General features: G+C 42.8%; 1 protein-coding gene across 1 annotated transcript in view; it reads right to left on the bottom strand.

Moving 5' to 3' along the window:
* LOC110528344 (receptor-type tyrosine-protein phosphatase gamma) overlaps positions 1–9,992 on the bottom strand; it is a 218,773-nt gene extending 208,781 nt beyond the window's left edge. The window contains exon 1 of the mRNA XM_036983922.2: positions 9,172–9,992. Within this exon, the coding sequence (XP_036839817.2) occupies positions 9,172–9,256 (85 nt within the window). The 5' untranslated portion in view covers positions 9,257–9,992. The remainder of the gene's footprint in view (positions 1–9,171) is intronic.
* Positions 9,993–21,177: the final 11,185 nt, after the last annotated feature.

Genomic DNA, 21,177 nt, shown 5'->3' with positions numbered 1-21,177 from the left:
AGCAGTAGTAGCAGGGGTGTGAGAAGGAAGAAAAGAGCTGTAGACTCCGGTCGTGCACCGAGCCAACAACTTGTCCCAGAGGTAAAACATTTCAGACTCTCCTCCTTTATTCCCTATGATTCCCTTTCTTCACCACACTGCTCTCCACAGACACTCCTCTAATTTCCCCCTCTCTTCACAGGGCCATGGCACCTACAGCAGATTTCATGGATGAAATATCAACAAAACTGGGAGGAATTCGATCACCAGCTGAATGACTTCAAGCGTGACTTCAGGAAGAGGACATGGAACAAACGACTGGGACCACAGTGAAATTAACAATGTTCTGGTGTTGTTCAGACATCTCAGGAGTCAGACACTTTCATGTTTTACACTTTTGTTGTTTACGTCTGTTTTTTCGCAGACATTTGTAATGTACAAATAATTACATTTGTCTGACACTTTAATTATATTTAATTGACACGTGTTGTTTACATGTCTGTTCTCAGCAGACACTTCTGTGTTGTATTGTGGTTTATTTTCAGAGCCCAGATGAAAGAATAAAGGTTTATTTTTGTGTACTAAAAAAGCTCTGTTTCTTCATCTCAATACAAGGTGTTTCAATGCGTTATTTTTGAACATCAAGTGTTGACAACATTGAGAAGAGCTGTGTTTCACAGACTTTACAGGCTGTCTTCTACTTGTGTGGTGTAGTTCAATCTAATCTTAATCTTAAATATAATATTAAAGCACAGTGAGATATAATCAAGTTTCATTTAATTAACAAGATCAAAAATAATTTTAGTACAAAGTACTTTGGTTCACAGTGCACACAAAGAAGAACTGTGAGTCTGTGTGTGTCCATCATGGGTGTGTGTGGTTGAGCAGTACATAGACCTAACATAGGCCTATTCTGCATGATTAGCTGGCCTTGGGTTGAGTTGTCCTATCCTTACCATGTCTTCCTGCAATGGCACAGGTCCAGGGAGGGAGAGGAAGAAGTCCCTGAGCTTGTTTCTTGTTTCACTTGCAAGCAGTGTCGCCCTGGCACGAGAGTCTCCCTGGCTCTTGGAGATTGTTGTCCCCTGCCACAACTCTGCTCCACTCTCCAGGTTGGTAGATGCCAGAAGGGAGGGTCATGTCACCAAAAGCAGGAAGCACGTATCTTGCATTCAGCTCATGAGCTTCATCCGTGGAGGACAGGTAGTTGTGGAGGGACACACATGCCTTCACAATGTCCTTAGCCTTTTCAGGGGTACACTAGATTGGCCCATCCATCCTTGCAGTCATGATGCCAAATGCATTCTCTATAACTATGAAAACGATAGTTGCGGTCACTTTTGCCTTATGGAAAGGTGCTCCATCATGCTGGAAAAGGCATTGTTCGTCACCAAACTGTTCCTGGATGGTTGGGAGAAGTTGCTCTCGGAGGATGTGTTGGTACCATTCTTTATTCATGGCTGTGTTCTTAGGCAAAATTGTGAGTGAGCCCACACCCTTGGCTGAGAAGCAACCCCACACATGAATGGTCTCAGGATGCTTTACTGTTGTTATGACACAGGACTGATGGTAGCCCTCACCTTGTCTTCTCCGGACAAGCTTTTTTCCTGATGCCCCAAACAATCGGAAAGGGGTTTCATCAGAAAAATTACTTTACTCCAGTCCACAGCAGTCCAATCCCTGTACCTTTTGCAGAATATCAGTCTGTCCCTGATGTTTTTCCTGGAGAGAAGTGGCTTCTTTGCTGCCCTTCTTGACACCAGGCCATCCTCCAAAAGTCTTCGCCTCACTGTGCGTGCAGATGCACTCACACCTGCCTGCTGCCATTCCTGAGCAAGCTTTGTACTGGTGGTGCCCCGATCCCGCAGCTGAATCAACTTTAGGAGATGGTCCTGGCGCTTGCTGGACTTTCTTTGGCACCTTGAAGCCTTCTTCACAACAACTGAACCGCTCTCCTTGAAGTTCTTGATGATCCAATAAATGGTTGATTTAGGTGTAATCTTACTGGCAGTAATATCCTTGCCTGTGAAGCCCTTTTTGTGCAAAGCAATGATGACGGCACATGTTTCCTTGCAGGTAACCATGTTTGACAGAGGAAGAACAATGATTCCAAGCACCACCCTCTTTTTGAAGCTTCCAGTCTGTTATTCGAACTCAATCAGCATGACAGAGTGATCTCCAGCCTTGTCCTAATCAACATTCACACCTGTGTTAACGAGAGAATCACTGACATGATGTCAGCTGGTCCTTTTATGGCAGGGATAAAATACAGTGGAAATGTTTTTGGAGGATTCAGTTCATTTGAATGGCAACAAGGGACTTTGCAATTAATTGCAATTCATCTGATCACTCTTCATAACATTCTGGAGTATATGCAAATTTCCATCATACAAACTGAGGCAGCAGACTTTGTGAAAATTAATATTTGTGTAATTCTCAAAACTTTTGGCCACGACTGTAGGTACACCCAGGTTCATTGACATGGACACCTGTGAATGAGAGGTAACAAGAGACTATGTCAGATATAAAATATTGCCTATTTGGTCAACAACAATAAAACACCATACCCTTTTCCAGGAACCATATTCCAAAAGCCTTGATAAAATTGTATTTCCCATATAGAGTTGCATACATGTATGCCGTAACAAGGGAAATTAGAAAAAGTGAAGTGTGGTACATGGCAGAACAGCAGGTGGTGGTAAATTGAGGGTCTTCTGCAGCAGTTTGGATCCAAAAGAACTCTTGAAACACCCCACCATCGCTCTCCCGGCAGTACGCCCCTACATCTGTCTCGTGCCTATATGTCTTGCTAGGTAAAGCAAATCTTGAAGATCCCAGTTAAGTGTCTCTCTGTGTCACTAATATATTCTCCTGCGCGTCTCTTCCTTGTAAAGGCCGTAGATGGCTATGACCAGCTCATCGCCCTCCAATGTCCCGGGGTAATATTGTCACGTTCCCTCCTTTCTTTTTGTTTTTCAAGTGAACATCTTTTAAGGGAGTATGCAAGTACACTCGGCTAGGTGCCACCCAAACCGAAGCATGCCAACGCCTTTAAGGGCTCCTGACCAATTCTGCTATTTTGTGTGAGGGTTTTTCTACGCTAATCTTAACTTTCTTTGTACATAATGTCTCCACCATAATTTCCATCTTTAACTCTGCATAACTGGAAAAGGTCCTGTAAGTAAGCATTTTACTGTTAGTCTACACCTGTTGTTTACGAAGCATGTGACAAATAATACACGTCCAACGTAGGGTCTCTCGGCCTTGGAAGTACAGCAGGCCGCATGTCTCAAAGTACATTATGATAATGTTTATTTTTAAAAAGGCTGCCTGAAATTTCAGTCTGTTTTGGTGGGATGGAGTTTTGACCTGCTTGGTGCTATCACTAGGCGGCACATTTGTTAATAGACTTCCAAACCTCTCTGCCAATAATAGCTACTTTTCAGTTTTACCCTCCCCACTCTGACATAATTATTGCTTGAGAAATTGCTTTTTGCAAAGAATTATTTATTTCAGCTTTTATTTCATTCATCACATTCCCAGTGGGTCAGAAGTTTACATACACTCAATTAGTATTTGGTAGCATTGCCTTTAAAATGTGGGTCAAACATTTTGGGTAGCCTTCCAAAAGCTTCCCACAATAAGTTGGGTGAATTTTGGCACATTCTTCCTGACAGAGATGGTGTAACAGAGTCAGGTTTGTAGGCCTCCTTGCTCCCACACGCTTTTTCAGTTCTGCCCACAAATTTTCTATAGGATTACCGTCAGGGCTTTGTGATGGCCACTTTGTTGTCCTTAAGGCATTTTGCCACAACTTTGGAAGTATGCTTGGTGTCATTGTCAATTTGGAAGACCCATATGTGACCAAGCTTTAACTTCCTGACTGATGTCTTGAGATGTTGCTTCAATATATCCACATAATGTTCCTTTCCTCATGATGTGATCTATTTTGTGATGTGCACCAGTCCCTCCTGCAGCAATGCACCCCCACAACATGATGCTGCCACCCTCGTGCTTCACGGTTGGGATGGTGTTCTTCGGCTTGCAAGCCTCCCCCTTTTCCCTACAAACACGTGTCATGCACAAAGTAGATGTCCTAACCGACTTGCCAAAACTATAGTTTGTTAACAAGAAATTTGTGGAGTGGTTGAAAAACAAGTTTTAATAACTCCAACCTAAGTGTATGTAAACTTCCGACTTCAACTGTAGAGGCCTTCTACTAGGAAAACAAGGATATCAAATCAACAGAAATCAACTCAGTTTGTTTGCTGTGGTGTGTGTTTACAGTCAGAGACATGCCAGGCTTGAGGTCTCAGGCTAAGATGTTCATTTCATTACACCTGTCCCTCAAGCAACACTCACAAATTGTGTTGGGGAGGAATGCACTTAACTACTGAACTGTGTACTCCATTGTTCGTAGCTTTCAGCAAGATAATTCTACACTTCATTCCAACTCCCATATTGCATCATTCTGTGAAAGATAGGCCTACTGTACATACCCTCAGGTGACAGTGTGGTTGAGTGCCATAACCTCATGTTGAACAGAATCTTTAATTCCTCCATGTGTTTTACGGTTAATACATGTACACTGCATAGTCAAATTTAGAAAATTAACGAGTAGCATATAGATACTTTGAGCAATTCTAGGTCTGCTGTTGCCTTGGTAATATTTATTTTTATTCAAATCAAAACAGACAGAGTAGGCAGGGCTTTCCACTTGTCCAGTTCAGGGGTTACCATCTGGCTCCACAGAGAAGAGAAGAGTTTGCTAAGGCAAGACAAACTATTTGGAACGGTTAATAAGAGGACTGTGGTATTCCTGAAAAGACTTGCTTTCCACAAGGTGAGTCATGGTGTCACTAACCTTCAAAGCCAGTCTTTGGAAAATCCATTCTTCTGGAGGAAACACAACAATAGCTAGCATAAATCACCAGACCACAATTTTGATTCCAAAGACGGAAAGCTTGGTTACATCTCTTTTGAGGTTCCTACTGATAAAGTATGGTGAACTGTGTTTCTGTTTCGGCATGGAAGAGACATGAAAGAATGACCAACTGATCTCCGATAGAAAAATGTGCATTTCGATCGATGTGTCCAATTACTTTTAATGCCTTTGTTTTATCGATCCCTTTGGCTTTCAGTTAAATGATTTACTACCTCTCAATATGCAGGTCAGGGATTGGAGAGGAGAGAGCGGCAGAGACGTGATGGGGAGGAAGAACGATCCCTTTCTGATTTCATTATATTGGCAGCCACTCAAACACAACAGAGCTTAGGCCTCATTAGGCATGAGGGAAGCAGACACTACAAAGAACGAAATACACAGTATTGCATTAAACAAAGAATGTCTGTAGGCTGTTTACAAGAGCTCCTTAAAGCCGAGATCCACGAAGGATCTGCGCCACTGGCCGCACCACCACCATTGTTATTGTTTTTGTTGCCGAGGAGCACGCAGCATGGTAAAAAACAATGCAGTACATATTGTGCTGTTCGATCACTTGTGCAATGATGTCTAACGGTGGAAAAAACGGTGTTCATTGTTTGCAGTAACTTCTTAGTTGTTGTATTATCAAACGTGGCAGTTTCACCATTAAGGATTGCAGCTTCAAGGTATTGTGTGTGTGTGTGTGTGTGTGTGTGTGTGTATGGCTGTTTTGCCGTCTTAGCAATCAGTCTGTCAGACTGCCACATCACAACACTCTGTACAGGTTCAGCCTTTCCCTGTCATCAACTAATAGTATGGAAAACAAACATACACACACAATCATAGGATGGAGAGCACATGCAGACACACAGCTGTGCACACACACGCAAACACTTCACAATGCCTTAGACACAGCTAAGACACGCATACACAATATCAGGTTAATTTGATGTATACTATATAAAGCACACATTGAATTTAAGTCTCCTTAAATATCACTTACATAAGAAACTCTCATGTCACGGAAACATATAACAATAGAACACAAACAGAATTCCAAAACAGAGGAGAATCATGTCCTTGGAAAACCCAACCCTTCCAAGTCAAAATAAATCAACAACCCTCCATTTTACTCTAGCCTCCTTTAAACAAGTGGGAAACAGATTCTGTGTTGAGATTTCCATTAGCAGAAAGACCTTTCACTGCGCTTAACTCTCTCAGCAGAGCTGGGCCATATCAAAAAGACTCTGGAACCTTCTAAACACTGCCAACATCAAGAGACTGTTGCATCTAAGGACAGCATAGGGTCGATCAAATCAACAGAGGCAAAACAGTAGTAACCTTGCCAAATACCAAAATATAAGATGTGCTTTTTTCACTTCAGACATGCATTTAAGACAGGGCTTGTATGTACTGTACTCCTATGTGACTGGCACCTTGATTTCTATTTGTCAGTATTTAAAAAAACATACTTTTTGCTCCCTCATCTATACAGAGAACAGCTTGGATTACCGAGAGTACCAAATCCTCCATTATGCTTCAAATCAAATCAAATGTTATTTGTCACATACACATGGTTTTGCGATTGTAGCAAAATGCTTCAATCACTCCATTGTTTGATGTGAGGGGAGGTGAAGGTGCTGTGTAACCAGTGAAGGACTTCAGACATGAACACTGCTTTGTTTAAACATGGGATGAAATACTGTAGCTTGGTTTCAGCTTTGCTCTAATAATATAGTGAAAGAGTATATCTATCAAACCAAATCAATAGAGGGGTTACTGTGTTAGAAAATGTTGAGAGGGTCTTGCAGAGAAAGACAATAGCCTACAGTAGTAAAAGAGTAAACATCATCAGTGACAAGAACGTGCCTCTTTCTGAGACTGTTTGAACTTGGAAGTGCTGTGAACCATCTCCTCATAGCATTCCATCACAACAACACATTATGTACTATACAGCTCAGACTTATTGAAAATGAACACATTAACATTACCCATCCATTAGGGATATTCCCACAATAACAGGACAAACATTTTATGGGGACTAGGTCTTTAAATGCCAAAGACCATCTACATTGACTGAATAACAGCAACAATAGCACATTAAAATCACAGTCAAAAGACACCATGAGGAGGCAGAGAAAGGGCAGGATGTATATCAGAAAAAACGCAGCCAGAGAATTACCCTTTCAATTCTCCATACTGCCCTCTACCCACCCAGAGCAGTAGCTACCGACTCTTCAGCCGTAAATTCAGCTAACTTGATAGCTCACATCAGGGAGAGATTGATGGAGAAGGGGGTGGAGACAGAGGACAGTCATTGATATGTCTGAGTCCTTGAGTGCAGCAGTATTAGTCCTTTAGTAAGAGTGCCTTGCCTGGACATTCATCACTGTTCTAATGAAGTTTAAGGAGGAGAGTGGATGGAACGCAGAGCATATCCTCCTGGCTAGAGTATGGCTCTCCTCTCTCTCTGGAGGTCTGGAACTGCATAAAGTATCTCAGAGTAGGAGTCCTGAATGATCTAGAATCTGTTTGGCCTTTTAGATCATCATAAATAAGATTATATGGACAGGGGGTTGAGGACTCACACTCTGAGACACTTTATGAATATGGGATCTAATCTGAATGTGTCTCAGACAGTACCATAATCCTCCTGCTTTTCTTCCTCATCTCTGTAGCTTGGGTGCTGATTGGACAGGTGATGGGATGCAGACGGTGCAAACCAGATGTGACCAGGGGGATATGGTGATCATCTTGACAGATAAATATTCTGGATGGTTGAACTTCAGTTCTATGTGGCTGTGAGTGACCTGCTGAATAGGACCTGTGACAGACTGGACACAACTTATGGAAACTGAAACCATGTAACTCTTCTGTGTGAATCTTGAGTAATGTTTTTTAAGATATGCACATCCATGGCAGCAGTATCATTAGTCTGTCCAGTGGCTGAGCCCCTCCCTGATTTTGTCCTAGAAGATGTTATTACTGTTCTCTCTCTCATCCCTCACCTCTTCATCTCTCACCCCTCGGCCTGAAAAGCTCCTATGGGACCAACACTACAATCACATTGGGAAACTATTACATGATTGATGACTGAATCTCAATATGTGACTTGTTCAGCCTCTTATACTGAGGAGGTGGGAGCAAAGAATAGCAGAGTTGAACTTAGAGTGCAGCTGTGCAGACAACAGGTGAAAACACAAGTACCATGTTATAACAATGTAGCTATGAGGCTGTAATAAGATGACATGCATATTTTATTTAAAGTTCACAAGGGGCGTTTGTAACTTTCCATCAAGGTCATCAACTATGATACACTGCTTAATCTAGAAACCACACATTGCAGCAATGTAATGGCATGAATGCATCCCCTTGGTTTGCAACCATATTCTCAAGTTGAGAAGTCTGTACTCAACAACCAATGTTAGCCTTTAGTGCTGAATTATATGGACACCATCAGTAGGTAATTTTGTATTTCTCTGAATGCCTAGTATTATCTAGGCTGTGTCGTCCTATTCACCATTCACACGAGTAAAGGACTGAACTGCTCCATTAAGTGTGTGTGTACTTAAAGGCTATATGCACTCAAACATGCCATTGTTTATGTTTTGCACTCAGAATTATAGCCTAGCCTATCAAAGTCGTAGGCTTTGATGGTGCATTAAAACCTCGGCTCTGGACGGCCATGCGCGGGAGCGAAGGAATTTAGGAGACGTGATCCCTCGATTCGTTCTCTGGACACCGGCCAGGTTCCAGTCCCACTGTTACATCACTACATACTCTATGTGTGCATCGATCAGACCTGCTAAAGTACCGGACAGACACTGACGCCCTGTCACCTTCTGTATGAGCTAAAAATCGCGCAAAATCTTCTCGGGTGGTTTACTGAAACCATTAGAACATTTTATAGCGTAATATTCCCCATCTGTGGTTACAACAGGTTAAACATGATGTACGCATAGACTCATTCTTCTCCATTCGAGGTCATGTAATTTTAATTCTGTTGAATTGCTGACAGGAGTAGCCCATTTCAGTCGCATTATGTATGTAGGATGAATGTCATCTCTTCCATGCGTGCGGCAGTAGCTATAGCAGCAAGTCTTCTCGTCCTGTTATCTTTTCGTGATTGGGGTAACATAACATTGGCAATGTTATTTCCCTTGACTACATGACACATATCAGAACATTGTTTCCTACATATGCATGACACACACTGCAATGAACATTGTCAAATATAATACAATATTGCAAACCATGCAACGACTTACCAGGATAGCAGTGGGTAAACATGGCCAACGCTGAAAACATGAAGGATAAGGTCCACCAGTGGCTAGATTCCAGTATTCGCCGCATGTCAGAATAGTCATCGAGAGCAACAGAAGGCAACGGGTGACAAAGTTTGAGGTCTACAAAATTACATAAACTTGAATGCAGAAAACACACGTAAACCACATAGGATTTGAAAACAACTGCAACCCCAAATTGAGTTTAGTTTGATAGTAATTCAATTGAAACAAATTCAGCATATGTTTCGAAGAATATATATGGATGCGGACCGCAGATAAATAGTTGTGATAGTCCGCCACATGCAGACAGGCTTTCTTTTCACGAAAAAGTCAATCCTAGAGGAAAAGTAAACGAGTCCGACTCAATTTCGTAAACTTGAAGAGAAAGTGTTCGATTAATACTGATTGTATGTGTTCGTCCTTTCAGCGGTGACTCGCGCGGTCACTTAGATTGATTGTAGAGAGAATGTTGCAAAGGCAAGGGCAGCGTTGGAAGCGTTCCATTCTTCCATCCAGGAAGTAGCGGCATGCGTGTGAGGGTTCTGGCGGACCGTTTAGAATAGATCGAGCTGCACGGTCGGGAGGGAAAATCAGAGCTCGGGACGCTGGATCCTAGCGCCGTCTTTTGGAATTCTAATAAACCTACAGCAACACTAAAACATTGTATCAAGTTCTTATTTTTATACAAGTCGCTTTCTACTGGTGATAACTATTTTTCTACAACTACAAATTGTTTTCTACGCGTGATAACTTTTTTTCTACGACTACAAAGTGCTGTCTACTCGTGTCTTTTTCTTCTCGTCAAATCCCTGTCAAAAATCTGGTTTACTTTAACGCCTACAAATGTGGAGTAGCAGGTTTGCCATATCTGTCATGTTTGCGCATTATCTCTCCTATGTGCAAACATTTATGGCAGTCATTTTACTTAAGGCCCTTGGAAATTACCTACATATTTGCAGTTATAAAAAATTAGAAAGGAATATATCCATTTACAAATACAAATCAAAAGGTGTTTGTGGATAGTGAATTGCATTTGTGGATGGTGATTTGCATTTGTGTAAAGTGGTTTACATTTGTGAAAAGTGATTTACATTTGTGGATTGGTGATTTACATTTGTGGATTGGTGATTTACATTTATGGATTGGTGATTTACATTTATGGATTGGTGATTTACATTTATGGATTCGTACTTATTTGTACAGATGATACACGAATACAACATGCATGCTGTGTGTTCACAATACATTTGGCATGATATTAAACCCATAGATATGGCCTCTGCAGAAATCTGGGCATTCATAGTTCTTGCCTTGCGAGCTGTTGAGCAGAGCTGTTGTGAAGGAAGTTGTCAAGGAAGTCGGTTTGTGTTTATGCAGGACCCCCCCCCCCCCCCCCACACACACACACACACACACACACACACCTACCATCAACCAATCATGTCAATTCAGAGCTATTAGGAGACCTCTGCATTGTTACAAAATACAGAGGAGCTCAATTTGGCCTCTGCATGCCATGTAACTGCGTCATACTCTCCATACCGACTCTTTGACCTCTTTGACCACATCAAGCATAAATTGTCTCTAACAATGCGGAGGGCTCCGTAAAGCTCCGCATTGACATGATTGGTTGACAGTAGGTGAGGGCATGAGGTCCTGTATAAACACAAACTCACTTCCTTGACAACTTCCTTCACACCAGCTCAGCTCAACAGCTCTGCGCTGCTTCGTGAAGCACAAGAAGTACGAATGCCCTGACTTCTGCAGAGGCTATATCACCGTAAGTGCTGCACAGCCAATGCAGAGGACAGATTGACCATGCAGCGTCTTTTAACCATGTTACATTTAAACTTCTATGGGATAGGGACGTCTCAAGGATCTCGAATTGCAGGGACCCTGACAAAATGTAGGTCTGCTGGACTATTTTCAAACTTTGCCCACTAGAGGGATAATAAATACAAACTAAAGCAACTGTCATTGGAATGGATTATTCTGTAAATACTTATTATTATGATAAACATAATGATGATCATATTCTGCAAGGACCAGCAGAAAATACCACAACAAAACATGCCAAAACATGCCATTCAAAAAGTTTATGAAACCTTTTGCAAATATTATGTCAGTACATTTTATCTACTGGCTGCCTAAATATGGTTCCCAATTAGAGGCTGTCTGTCGTTGTTTCTGATTGGGAACCATATTTAGGCAGCCATGATCTTTGGGTATTTTGTGGGTGATTGTCTTCTGTCTTTGTGTCATTGCACCAGATAGGACTGTTTCGGTTTTCACATTTATTGTTTTGGATTTTGTAGTGTTCTCGTTTATCGTCATTATGAAAGATGTTGAACACTAACCACGCTGCATTTTGGTCCTCCTCTCCTTCAGAGGAAGAAAACCGTTACAAATATAGGTATACTATATAACTGACATTTCTGACCACTTTCCACTTCTCTTTGGCAGCTGGGATTGAACCGATGGGAATGATTAGTAGCATTAAATGTAGAATATTTAACAAAAGTAGTTATTGATTGATGTTTCATGGGAAAATGTTTATAATCAGGCCGATGTGGCGTCTGCTTACCAGACTTTTCTCACATCTTTCAATTCTGTATTTCACCACTACCACTACTTCCCTTAGTTAAATCATGTAAGAGAGCAGCAGAAGGGTTCTGGAAACCTTGGTTTACAACTGGTCTCAAAAAATCCTCCGTTAAACTTTTAACACAACTAGTTTTTTTTTTATCACAAATCCCTCTACCCCGAATTCTGCTAATTAAAAAAAAAGTATAAGAACAAATTTACTCACCTACTTCAGATATCCCCCAAAATATATTTTAAATAATAAAAGTCAACTTGGAAAATCATCACTCAACTGTTGAATAAGAAAAAGCCACCGATCCCATCTCAATGTATTGTTGGAAATAAGACCTTGTAATGATCCTGATGTTATTTCATGTGAATTTAATCACTTTTTTATGAATGCGGGTTAAATTGTGGTGGTGATTACTGATCAATTCATTTATACATTTATAATTAGTAGGTTTTGTTATCTGTTTTAACAAACCTTTTTTATTTGTGTACTTATGTATTGAATATAGTTTTTTGTGGTGTGGTTTTCTTATAAGCCCTTGGGCTGACCAACCACACCTGCACACCGTTTAAAAAATATATATATATATGTTAATCTGTATTGTTATTTATCACTTGTTTTCTGTGGTGCAATTACATTCAACTTAAACTAAACTGTTCAAACAGAGGCCTCATCAGAGCTATGTTAATGTGCACATTTATCTCCAGAGTTTACAGGAGAACTCTGGAATGTCAAACCACTTTACTGTACGATATGTCCATCTTTACAAAGTGACAAAATAAGGGTTATAGTTTGGTAATAGTAGGGCTAGTTTCTAGTTTATTATGCATCTGTAATTAATTCATTGTTTGACATTGTGTGTTTGTCATTTAGCTGATTGTCAAATAATGAGCTTATGGCTGCAGTGGTGGCAATAATAAGGCCAGGATAATTCCTCCTGGTGGTTACACAGATGTACACTCATTATTAAAATGTCTACATTTAGAACAATGATATCACGTTCAGAATATGTTCGGTTTCCATCAGAGCTAGTATTATTCTGACGTCTTGACATCTAGTTTGCATAGTAATGCCATTTGGGATCTTGGAGTCCAAAATCAGTGAAATCAATTCATTTATATACTGCGATGTCCTTACCTGACATGGTCCACACTGTTCTCAAGACCAAATTCCTTGGGGAGAATGTATTGATGAATGCTAGGTAATTCTATTACACCTCATTTGTCATATTGCTATACTGTGACATCTTGAAGAGAGAGTGTAGTGTTTCATAATGGTGCTTCTGTGTTTCTTCCCACCCATAACCCATTGAATATGACCCTCAGGAGACCCCATAGTGTGATGGTACCTTCCTTTCCCAGACTCCCACTGTCAGAGCTGTAAATGGAATACATTATAAGCATTTATCATCCTGACTAAAATCAGGTATGTGTGTGTATTGATCAGAGAGGTCTCTGAGGTACAGTGTGACACACCCCAGGTCCACAGCACCACAGACAGAGCCTGTGTCAATATAGGGGACCATGGTAAAAATAAGTGCACTACATAGGGAATAGGGTGCCATTTGGGACATATCTACAGAGACAGAAAAGGTGGAAATCAGCAGGACATTTAATTTGAGGAATCTAAATTCCTAATTTAATTTCCCTGTTCTTAGCAGGGCTGTCGAGGACTATCACAAGGGCCCTCTGCTTTCAATGTGGGCCATCTGCCTCCTCCTCTATTAAAAGCCTGCCTCTGTGCCTTGGCTCTCATACTGTATGGCTTCTTCACTCTGCCTCTCAGGCCCTGTGGTTCTTTCACATGGCCCTCCTCTCCTCTCACATTCCTACAAGTTCCACTGTACCATCACACAATACCACTTATAGCTAATGATGCAGGCCCACGACCGCTTCCCCTCTCACACAGCTTCCCTAGTCTATCTCGCAGGCCATTCTCTCTTCTCGCACTCATCTAGGTTAGACCACTACACTGACAAAAAACACTATGTGTAGCCAATGACCCAGAGCCCTCAGTCTGCCTCCTATGCCCTCCTATAAATGTCACGCCCTGGCCTTAGTTATCTTTGATTTCTTTATTATTTTGGTTAGGCCAGGATGTGATATGGGTGATTTATGTGTTTCTTCTTGTCTAGGGTTTTTTGTAGATTTATGGGGTTGTGTTCAGTTTAGTTGTCTAGGTAAGTCTATGGTTGCCTAGATTGGTTCTCAGTCAGAGGCAGGTGTTTATTGTTGTCTCTGATTGGGAACCATATTTAGGCAGCCATATTCTTTTGGTATTTTGTGGGTGATTGTTTCCTGTCTCTGTGTTTTATGCACCAGTTAGGACTGTTACGGTTTTCACGTTTATTGTTTTGTAGTTTGTTCATGTTTGAGTTTTCTTATTAAAGAACCATGAACTATAACCACGCTGCGTTTTGGTCCGCCTCTCCTTCCCAGGAAGAAAGCCGTGACAATAAAAGCCTGCCTCACACACGGCTTCCTCAGCCTTCCTCTCCTCTCACACTGATCCAGGTTGATTGGACCACCACACAACACAGCACAACTTGTAGCCACTAACCCAGAGCCATGTAATCGTGTGTCTGGGATGATATTCTGAACCACAGCTAGAACCTCGAAGATCAGAGGCACAATTTAAGAATGTGACTCTGAACTGGCTTGTGGTCCAGGTCATGATCCTGTGATGTGGTTTGTGATGTTGCTGCCTTGTGTAGTAATATGCCACATACAATTGTGCATACCGTCCTGATTCAAACCCTGCCACTCAAATTGTACAGAGCCTCTGTGATCTTTGAATCCCAGCCTTGTTTTATGTAATGTGTGTAGACTTCTCGTCTCTTTCTCTTCTCTCCCCGCGGTTATGCCAGCTTCCTCTTCTCTACATTTTGAGACCTTGTGCCAATGATCAAGTTTTTAAATCAGTGCTGGGGGAGTTTATTTTTTATCTATGAAATCTGCTCTCTCTTTCTCTCTCTCACCTACCTTGTAGCCATATACACTACCGTTCAAAAGTTTGAAAGAAAATCACATTTTTTGTCCATTAAAATAACATAAAATATATCAGAAATACAGTGTAGACATTGTTAAATGTTGTAAACAACTATTGTAGCTGGAAACAACAGATTTGTTATGGAATATCTACATAGGTGTACAGAGGCCCAATATCAGCAACCATCACTCCTGTGTTCCAACGGCACATTGTGTTAGCTAATCCAAGTTGATCATTTTAAAAGGCTAATTGATCGTTAGTGTCAATTGTCTAGGTGATGTGGGTAAGGCGGAGTCAGGCGCAGGACACAGAGATGAGTAATAATCGTAACTTTACTCAATAAGCAATCTTCCATCAAGGAGAACAAAATTCCAGAGCACATAAACGAGACAACTTGACTCCAGATTGCGGTGGTCAGTCCAAATGAGGAAAGGGTGTTTAGCCCCCTCAAGCCAATGCCTCCACGCCTTCAGAGCCTTGACAACAACCAACAGCTCCCGATCCCCCACATCATAGTTTCACTCCGCGGGGCTGAGCTTCTTCGAAAAGAAAGCACAGGGGCGGAGCTTTGGTGGCGTACCCGACGCTGAGAGAGAACAGCTCTTATCCCAGCCTCGGACGCGTCCACCTCTACTATAAATGCCAAAGAGGGATCAGGATGAGCCAGTACAGGAGCCAAGGTAAACAGAGCCTTCAGGTGACAAAAAGCCCTGTCCGCCCCACTGCAGTCGCACCAGTCCGCCCTTTAGCAAAGAGGTAATAGGAGCCGCTACCTGACCAAAGCCCCGGATAAACCTCCGGTAGTAGTTGGCAAACCCTAAGAACCGCTGCACCTCCTTTACCGCTGCACCTCCTTTACCGTGGTTGGAGTGGGCCAATTACGCACGGCTGAAATGTGGTCATTTTCCTTTTCCACCCCTGTCTCGGACAGGCGGTATCCTAGGAAGGAGAAGGACTGCTGGAAGAACAGACATTTCTCAGCCTTGATGTACAGGTCATGCTCCAACAGTCGACCAAGCACCAGGGACACATGCTTGGCGCATGTAGCGGAGTATATTAGAATGTAATCTATATACACCACTACACCCTGCTCGTGCAGGTCCCTGAAAATCTCATCTACAAAGGATTGGAAGACTGATGGAGCATTCATCAACCCGTACCACATGACGAGGTACTCATAGTGCCCAGAGGTGGTACTAAATGCCATCTTCCACTCATCCCCCTCCCGGATAAGCACCAGGTTGTAAGTGCTCCTGAGATCCAATTTTGTGAAGAAGCGCGCCCCGTGCAATGACTCTGTCACACTGGCTATGAGAGGCAGCGGGTAACTGTACTTCACTGTGATCTGATTTATACCTCGATAGTCAATACATGGGCATAAAACTCAATCCTTCTTCTTCACAAAATAGAAACTCGAGGAGGCAGGTGAAGTGGAAGGCCGAATGTATCCCTGTCCCAGAGATTCGGAGACAAATGTTTCCATAGCCGCCGTCTCCTCCTGTGACAGAGGATACACTTGACTCCTGGGAAGTGCTGCGCCTACCAGGAGATTTATCGCACAATCCCCCTGTCGATGGGGTGGTAGTAGAGTCGTCCTCTTCTTACAGAAGGCGAAAGCCAAATCGGCATATTCAGGGGGATGTGCATGGTGGAGACCTGGTTTGGACTCTCCACCATAGTTGCACCTATGGAAACACCTACACACCTCCCTGAGCACTGACGTGACAATCCCTTAAGAGCCCCCTGTTCCCACGAAATAGCGGGGTCATGATAGGTCAACCAGGGAAGCCCCAACACCACAGGGAAAGCAGGAGAATTCTCTCCTCATGACCCTCCTGCGTTATCATACGTAGTAGAGCTCTGACCTCCCTAATCAGCCCGACCCTAAAGGACGACTATCTAAGGCATGTACAGGGAAGGGCACATCAACAGGAACAATAGGAATCCCTAATCTAAGTGCAAATGAACGGTCAATAAAGTTCCCAGCTGGGCCTGAATCTACTAGCGCCTTATGCTGGTAATGCGGGGACAACTCAGGACATTTTATACATACACACATGTGCGCAACAGGGAGCTATGGGTGAGTCGAGTGCCTACTCACCTGGGATGATCCACCAGTTCCCTGCTTGCTACCTCAACTCCCTGGGGAACCTCCCCAGCACCGACCAGCAGTGTGTCCTCTCCGGCCACAGGTGGTGCAGGGAATGGCCCCCCATCCGGTCCCTCTCATAGCAGCCCCTCCTGGCGCCATCGGCGTCGGATCGGAGGTGCTGGGGGATGGAACTGACGGACCCCGATCCGGACGTCCACGGGAGGCCAACAGGTTATCCAGCCGGATGGAGAAGTCCACCAGCTGGTCAAAGGTAAGGGTGGTGTCCCTGCAGGCTAGCTCCCTACGAATATCCTCGCGTAGACTAAACCTATATTGGTCGATCAGGGCCCACTCATTCCATGCCGCGCCGGCGGCCAGAGTTCAAAAGTCCAGAGCGAAGTCTTGTGTGCTCCTCATCCCCTGTCTGAGATGATACAAACATTCCCCCGCAGCTCTCCCTTCAGGTGCATGATCGAAAACCGCCCGGAAGCGGCGGGGGAAATCCTCATAGTTGTCCAATGTCACTATCTCCCCTTCCTCAAATGACGTTTGCCCATTCAAGTGCTTTACCAGTCAGACAGGAGATGAGGGCGTTCACACTATCGTGTCCCATACGAGTCAGGTGAGCGGTTGCCAGGTAGAGCTCCAGCAGGAGTAGGAACCCCTGGCACCCGGCAGCCATTCCATCAATTACCCTCGGGAGCGTGAGCCGAATCCCACTGGATCCAGGTGAAGGAGGGGTGGACAGCGGTGTGGGTTGTTGTGGGAGCTGGGGTGATGATGATGGGGTTGCTGGAAAACCCCCCCTCTCCCATCGTTCCATGGTTTGCAGCACGCGATCCATGGCTGTACCGAGACTTTGCAACATAGTCGCGTGCTGCAGGAAGTGCTCCTCCACAGGTAGAGGGCTGTGTGCACCTGCTGACTCCATTAGAGGTGCGTGTTTCTGTCAAATGTCTAGGTGATGTGGGTAAGGCAGAGTCAGGCGCAGGACACAGAGATGAGTAATAATCGTAACTTCACTCAATAAACAATCATCCATTAAGGAGAACAAAATTCCAGAGCACATAAACGAGACAACTTGACAACAATAAACACGCACAAAACCATGATGGAACCAGAGGGTTAAATAGGGAATAAATTATAATGTAATGGAAACCATTACAATCAAGACCAAACAAAAGGAAAAAGAAATGTAGATCGGTGGAGACTAAAAAGCCGGTGACGTCGAACGCTGCCCGAACAAGGAGAGGCACCAACTTCGGCGGAAGTCGTGACAATTAGAAAACCGTTTGAAATTATGTTAGCACAGCTGAAAACTGTTGCCTTTTTTAGACTAGTTGAGTATCTGGAGCATAAGCATTTGTTGGTTCGATTACAGGCTCAAAATGGCCAGAAACAAAGAACTTTCTTGTGAAACTCGTCAGTCTATTCTTGTTCTCAGAAATGAAGGCTATTCCATGTGAAAAATTGCTAAGAAACTGAAGATCTCGTGCAGCGCTGTGTACTACTCCCTTCACAGAACAGCGCAAATTGTCTCTAACCAGAATAGAAAGAGGAGCGGGAGGCCCCAGTGCACAACTGAGCAAGAGGACATGTACATTGGAGTGTTTCATTTGAGTAACAGATGCCTCAACTGGCAGCTTCATTAAATAGTACCTGCAAAACACCAGTCTCAACGTCAACAGTGAAGCGGCAACTCCTAGATGCCAGAGTTCCTCTGTCCAGTGCCTGTGTTCTTTTGCTCATCTTAAACTTTTATTTTTATTTGCCAGTCTGAGATATGGCTTTTTCTTTGCAACTCTGCCTAGAAGGCCAGCATCCCAGAGTCGCCTCTTCACTGTTGACATTGAGACTGTGTTTTGTGGGTACTATTTAATGAAGCTGCCAAGTTGAGGACTTTTCTTTCAAAAACAAGAACACTTCTAAGTGACCCCAAACTTTTGAATGGTAGTGTGTATTGCATGTCTTTATTATTTTTTCGAACGATTTCACATGACGGTTGGTACATAATGTATGACTGCATTCATCTATTATATATCATTTATTCAGGCTACGACTATATATCATTTATTAGATTCTCTCAGTCCTTGCATTATTCACCTGAGGGCTATATTTTACCCCTAACGCTCTCCAAATAGATTCCTGTTTATATATATTTTGTGTGTGTGCATGCATGCGTGTGTGCGAGTGCGTGTGTGTGTGTGCGTGTGTCCCAGCTCCATGCTCCAGGTCTATGAGTGACCATCATGTCTCCTAGCCTACATGGGACCTCATGTGTAATGTTATGCTGGACTCTGGATGCAGGATGCTGTCCATCACAACATTGCTGGGTCCAGATAGTGATCCCTTCTTTCATATTCATGCTGTGTGTATCACTCATTTGTGTCCAATTCTCACTGTCCAGAGATTCTTCTGATTTGTCTTTTGTGTTATGTTTTATTGTACCACATTACAATACAGTACAGCAACAAAGAAATTATAGAGACAACAATTAAGACACTACGTTGAGGGACATACATCTCAGCACACCACAATGGTCAGTACATCATCACGTATTGCGATTTTGATTTACAGCGAAATGGCTGACTAGTCAAAACAGCAGTGTTGGTCTATTCCCCCTTTCCCAAAACACGGGTACTATAAATTCTGCCTTCCTGTATTATACTGACATGTCTATTCTATTCCAATGAGCCATTTGCTTTATGTTCCTATTCTTATCTTTTATTATTTCTTATTGTTGTTGCATTGCCGAGAAGGAACTTGTAAGTAAGCATTTCATTGAAACTTCATTCCATCAATATGGAAATGTGTGTGCATTAATCAGACTCTTAGTTTGCAGGGAAACAGTCCTGCTAATATTGTATCGATTACATGCAAAACAGTCAATTGTCAGGTACTCCATCTGTGTTTTCCTCCAAGCTAATCCTTTATAGTGTTCACTGTATTTTGTTCATTTACAGTATTACTGTAAGCTGTATCAGTGCTACATGCAGATAAAATACATGCAGTAAGATATTTGAGATATTTTAGACATAGTGTGTGTATAACAGATGTGATCTCTCTTGCATTGTTTAATAAAGAAAAGAAGGCCAGCCAATGGTCCCAGTTGGTCTGTAGCTTAATCTGCGACAATAGACTGTCACACCCTGATCTGTTTCACCTGTCTTTGTCATTGTCTCCACCCCCCTCCAGATGTCGCCCATCTTCCTCATTATCCCCAGTGTATTTATACCTGTGTTCTCTGTTTGTCTGTTGCCAGCTCGTCTTGCCTTGTCAGGTCTTACCCTGCTTTCTCAAGTTCTGTTTCCTAGTTTCCCAGGTTCTGACCATTCTTCCTGCCCTGACCCCGAGCCTGCCTACCGTTCTGTAGCTGCCTGACTCTGACCGTTTTAGGAACGTCTGCCTGTCCTGACCCTGAGCCTGCCTGCTGTTCTGTACCTTATTGATTCTGCGCTGATATAGACAAAGGACAGCATCAGTTGTACATAGATCTATTATGTTGATTGCTGTAGATTCACTCACATGTCAATATCAGACTGGGTATTTTTGTAATCAAAATGTAATCAAACAACATGTAACAATGACAACAATGTTACAAAATAACTGTAAGTACCTGACAATAGACACAAGGAAGCACATTAGATGTGCAGCACAACAGTATGTTGATGGCTGTATATTTGTGAATGGTCTGTCAGCATGGAAATAACTGTGAATTAACAATGTGCAAATGTGACCATTACAATTAGAGCATGCTAGCTAGTAACAACAAACAAAAGCATGTCCCAGGATTCCCACAATATCTAACAGGTACCACACACACACACACACACACACACACACACGGTGAACTTGTAAACATTGTAAATATGAAAGTAGAATACAGTATTTCAGAACGTGACCTACCGCTTGCATGTCAATATCAGACTGGGAATAATTTATGTTCACGGTCTCCCCCTATCTGCAAGCATGACCAAAGGCATAACACCTTATTGATTGATATGTAAATTCAACCAAACAATAGGAGTACATAAACATCAAATACATATTTCTACAGTGTCAAGTGGAATCATAACCGACCCTGTTTACATGTGCGTGTGTATGTGTCACACCCTGATCTGTTTCAGTTGTCTTTGTGATTGTCTCCACCCCCCTCCAGGTGTCTCCCATCTTCCCCACTATCCCCTGTGTATTTATACCTGTGTTCTCTGTTTGTCTGTTGCCAGTTTGTTTTGTTTCGTTAAGCCTACCAGTGTTTTTCTTCTGCTCCTATCTCTTGTTCCTTGTTCCTGTTTCCTAGTTTTCCGGGTGTTGA

The sequence above is a fragment of the Oncorhynchus mykiss genome, chromosome 7 (genome assembly GCF_057628025.1).
Source record: "Oncorhynchus mykiss isolate SJ-2025 chromosome 7, ASM5762802v1, whole genome shotgun sequence".
Classification (NCBI taxonomy): Eukaryota; Metazoa; Chordata; class Actinopteri; order Salmoniformes; family Salmonidae; genus Oncorhynchus; species Oncorhynchus mykiss.
The sequence above is the reverse complement of the archived record's forward strand: the minus strand, read 5'-3'. Positions and strand labels throughout refer to the sequence as shown.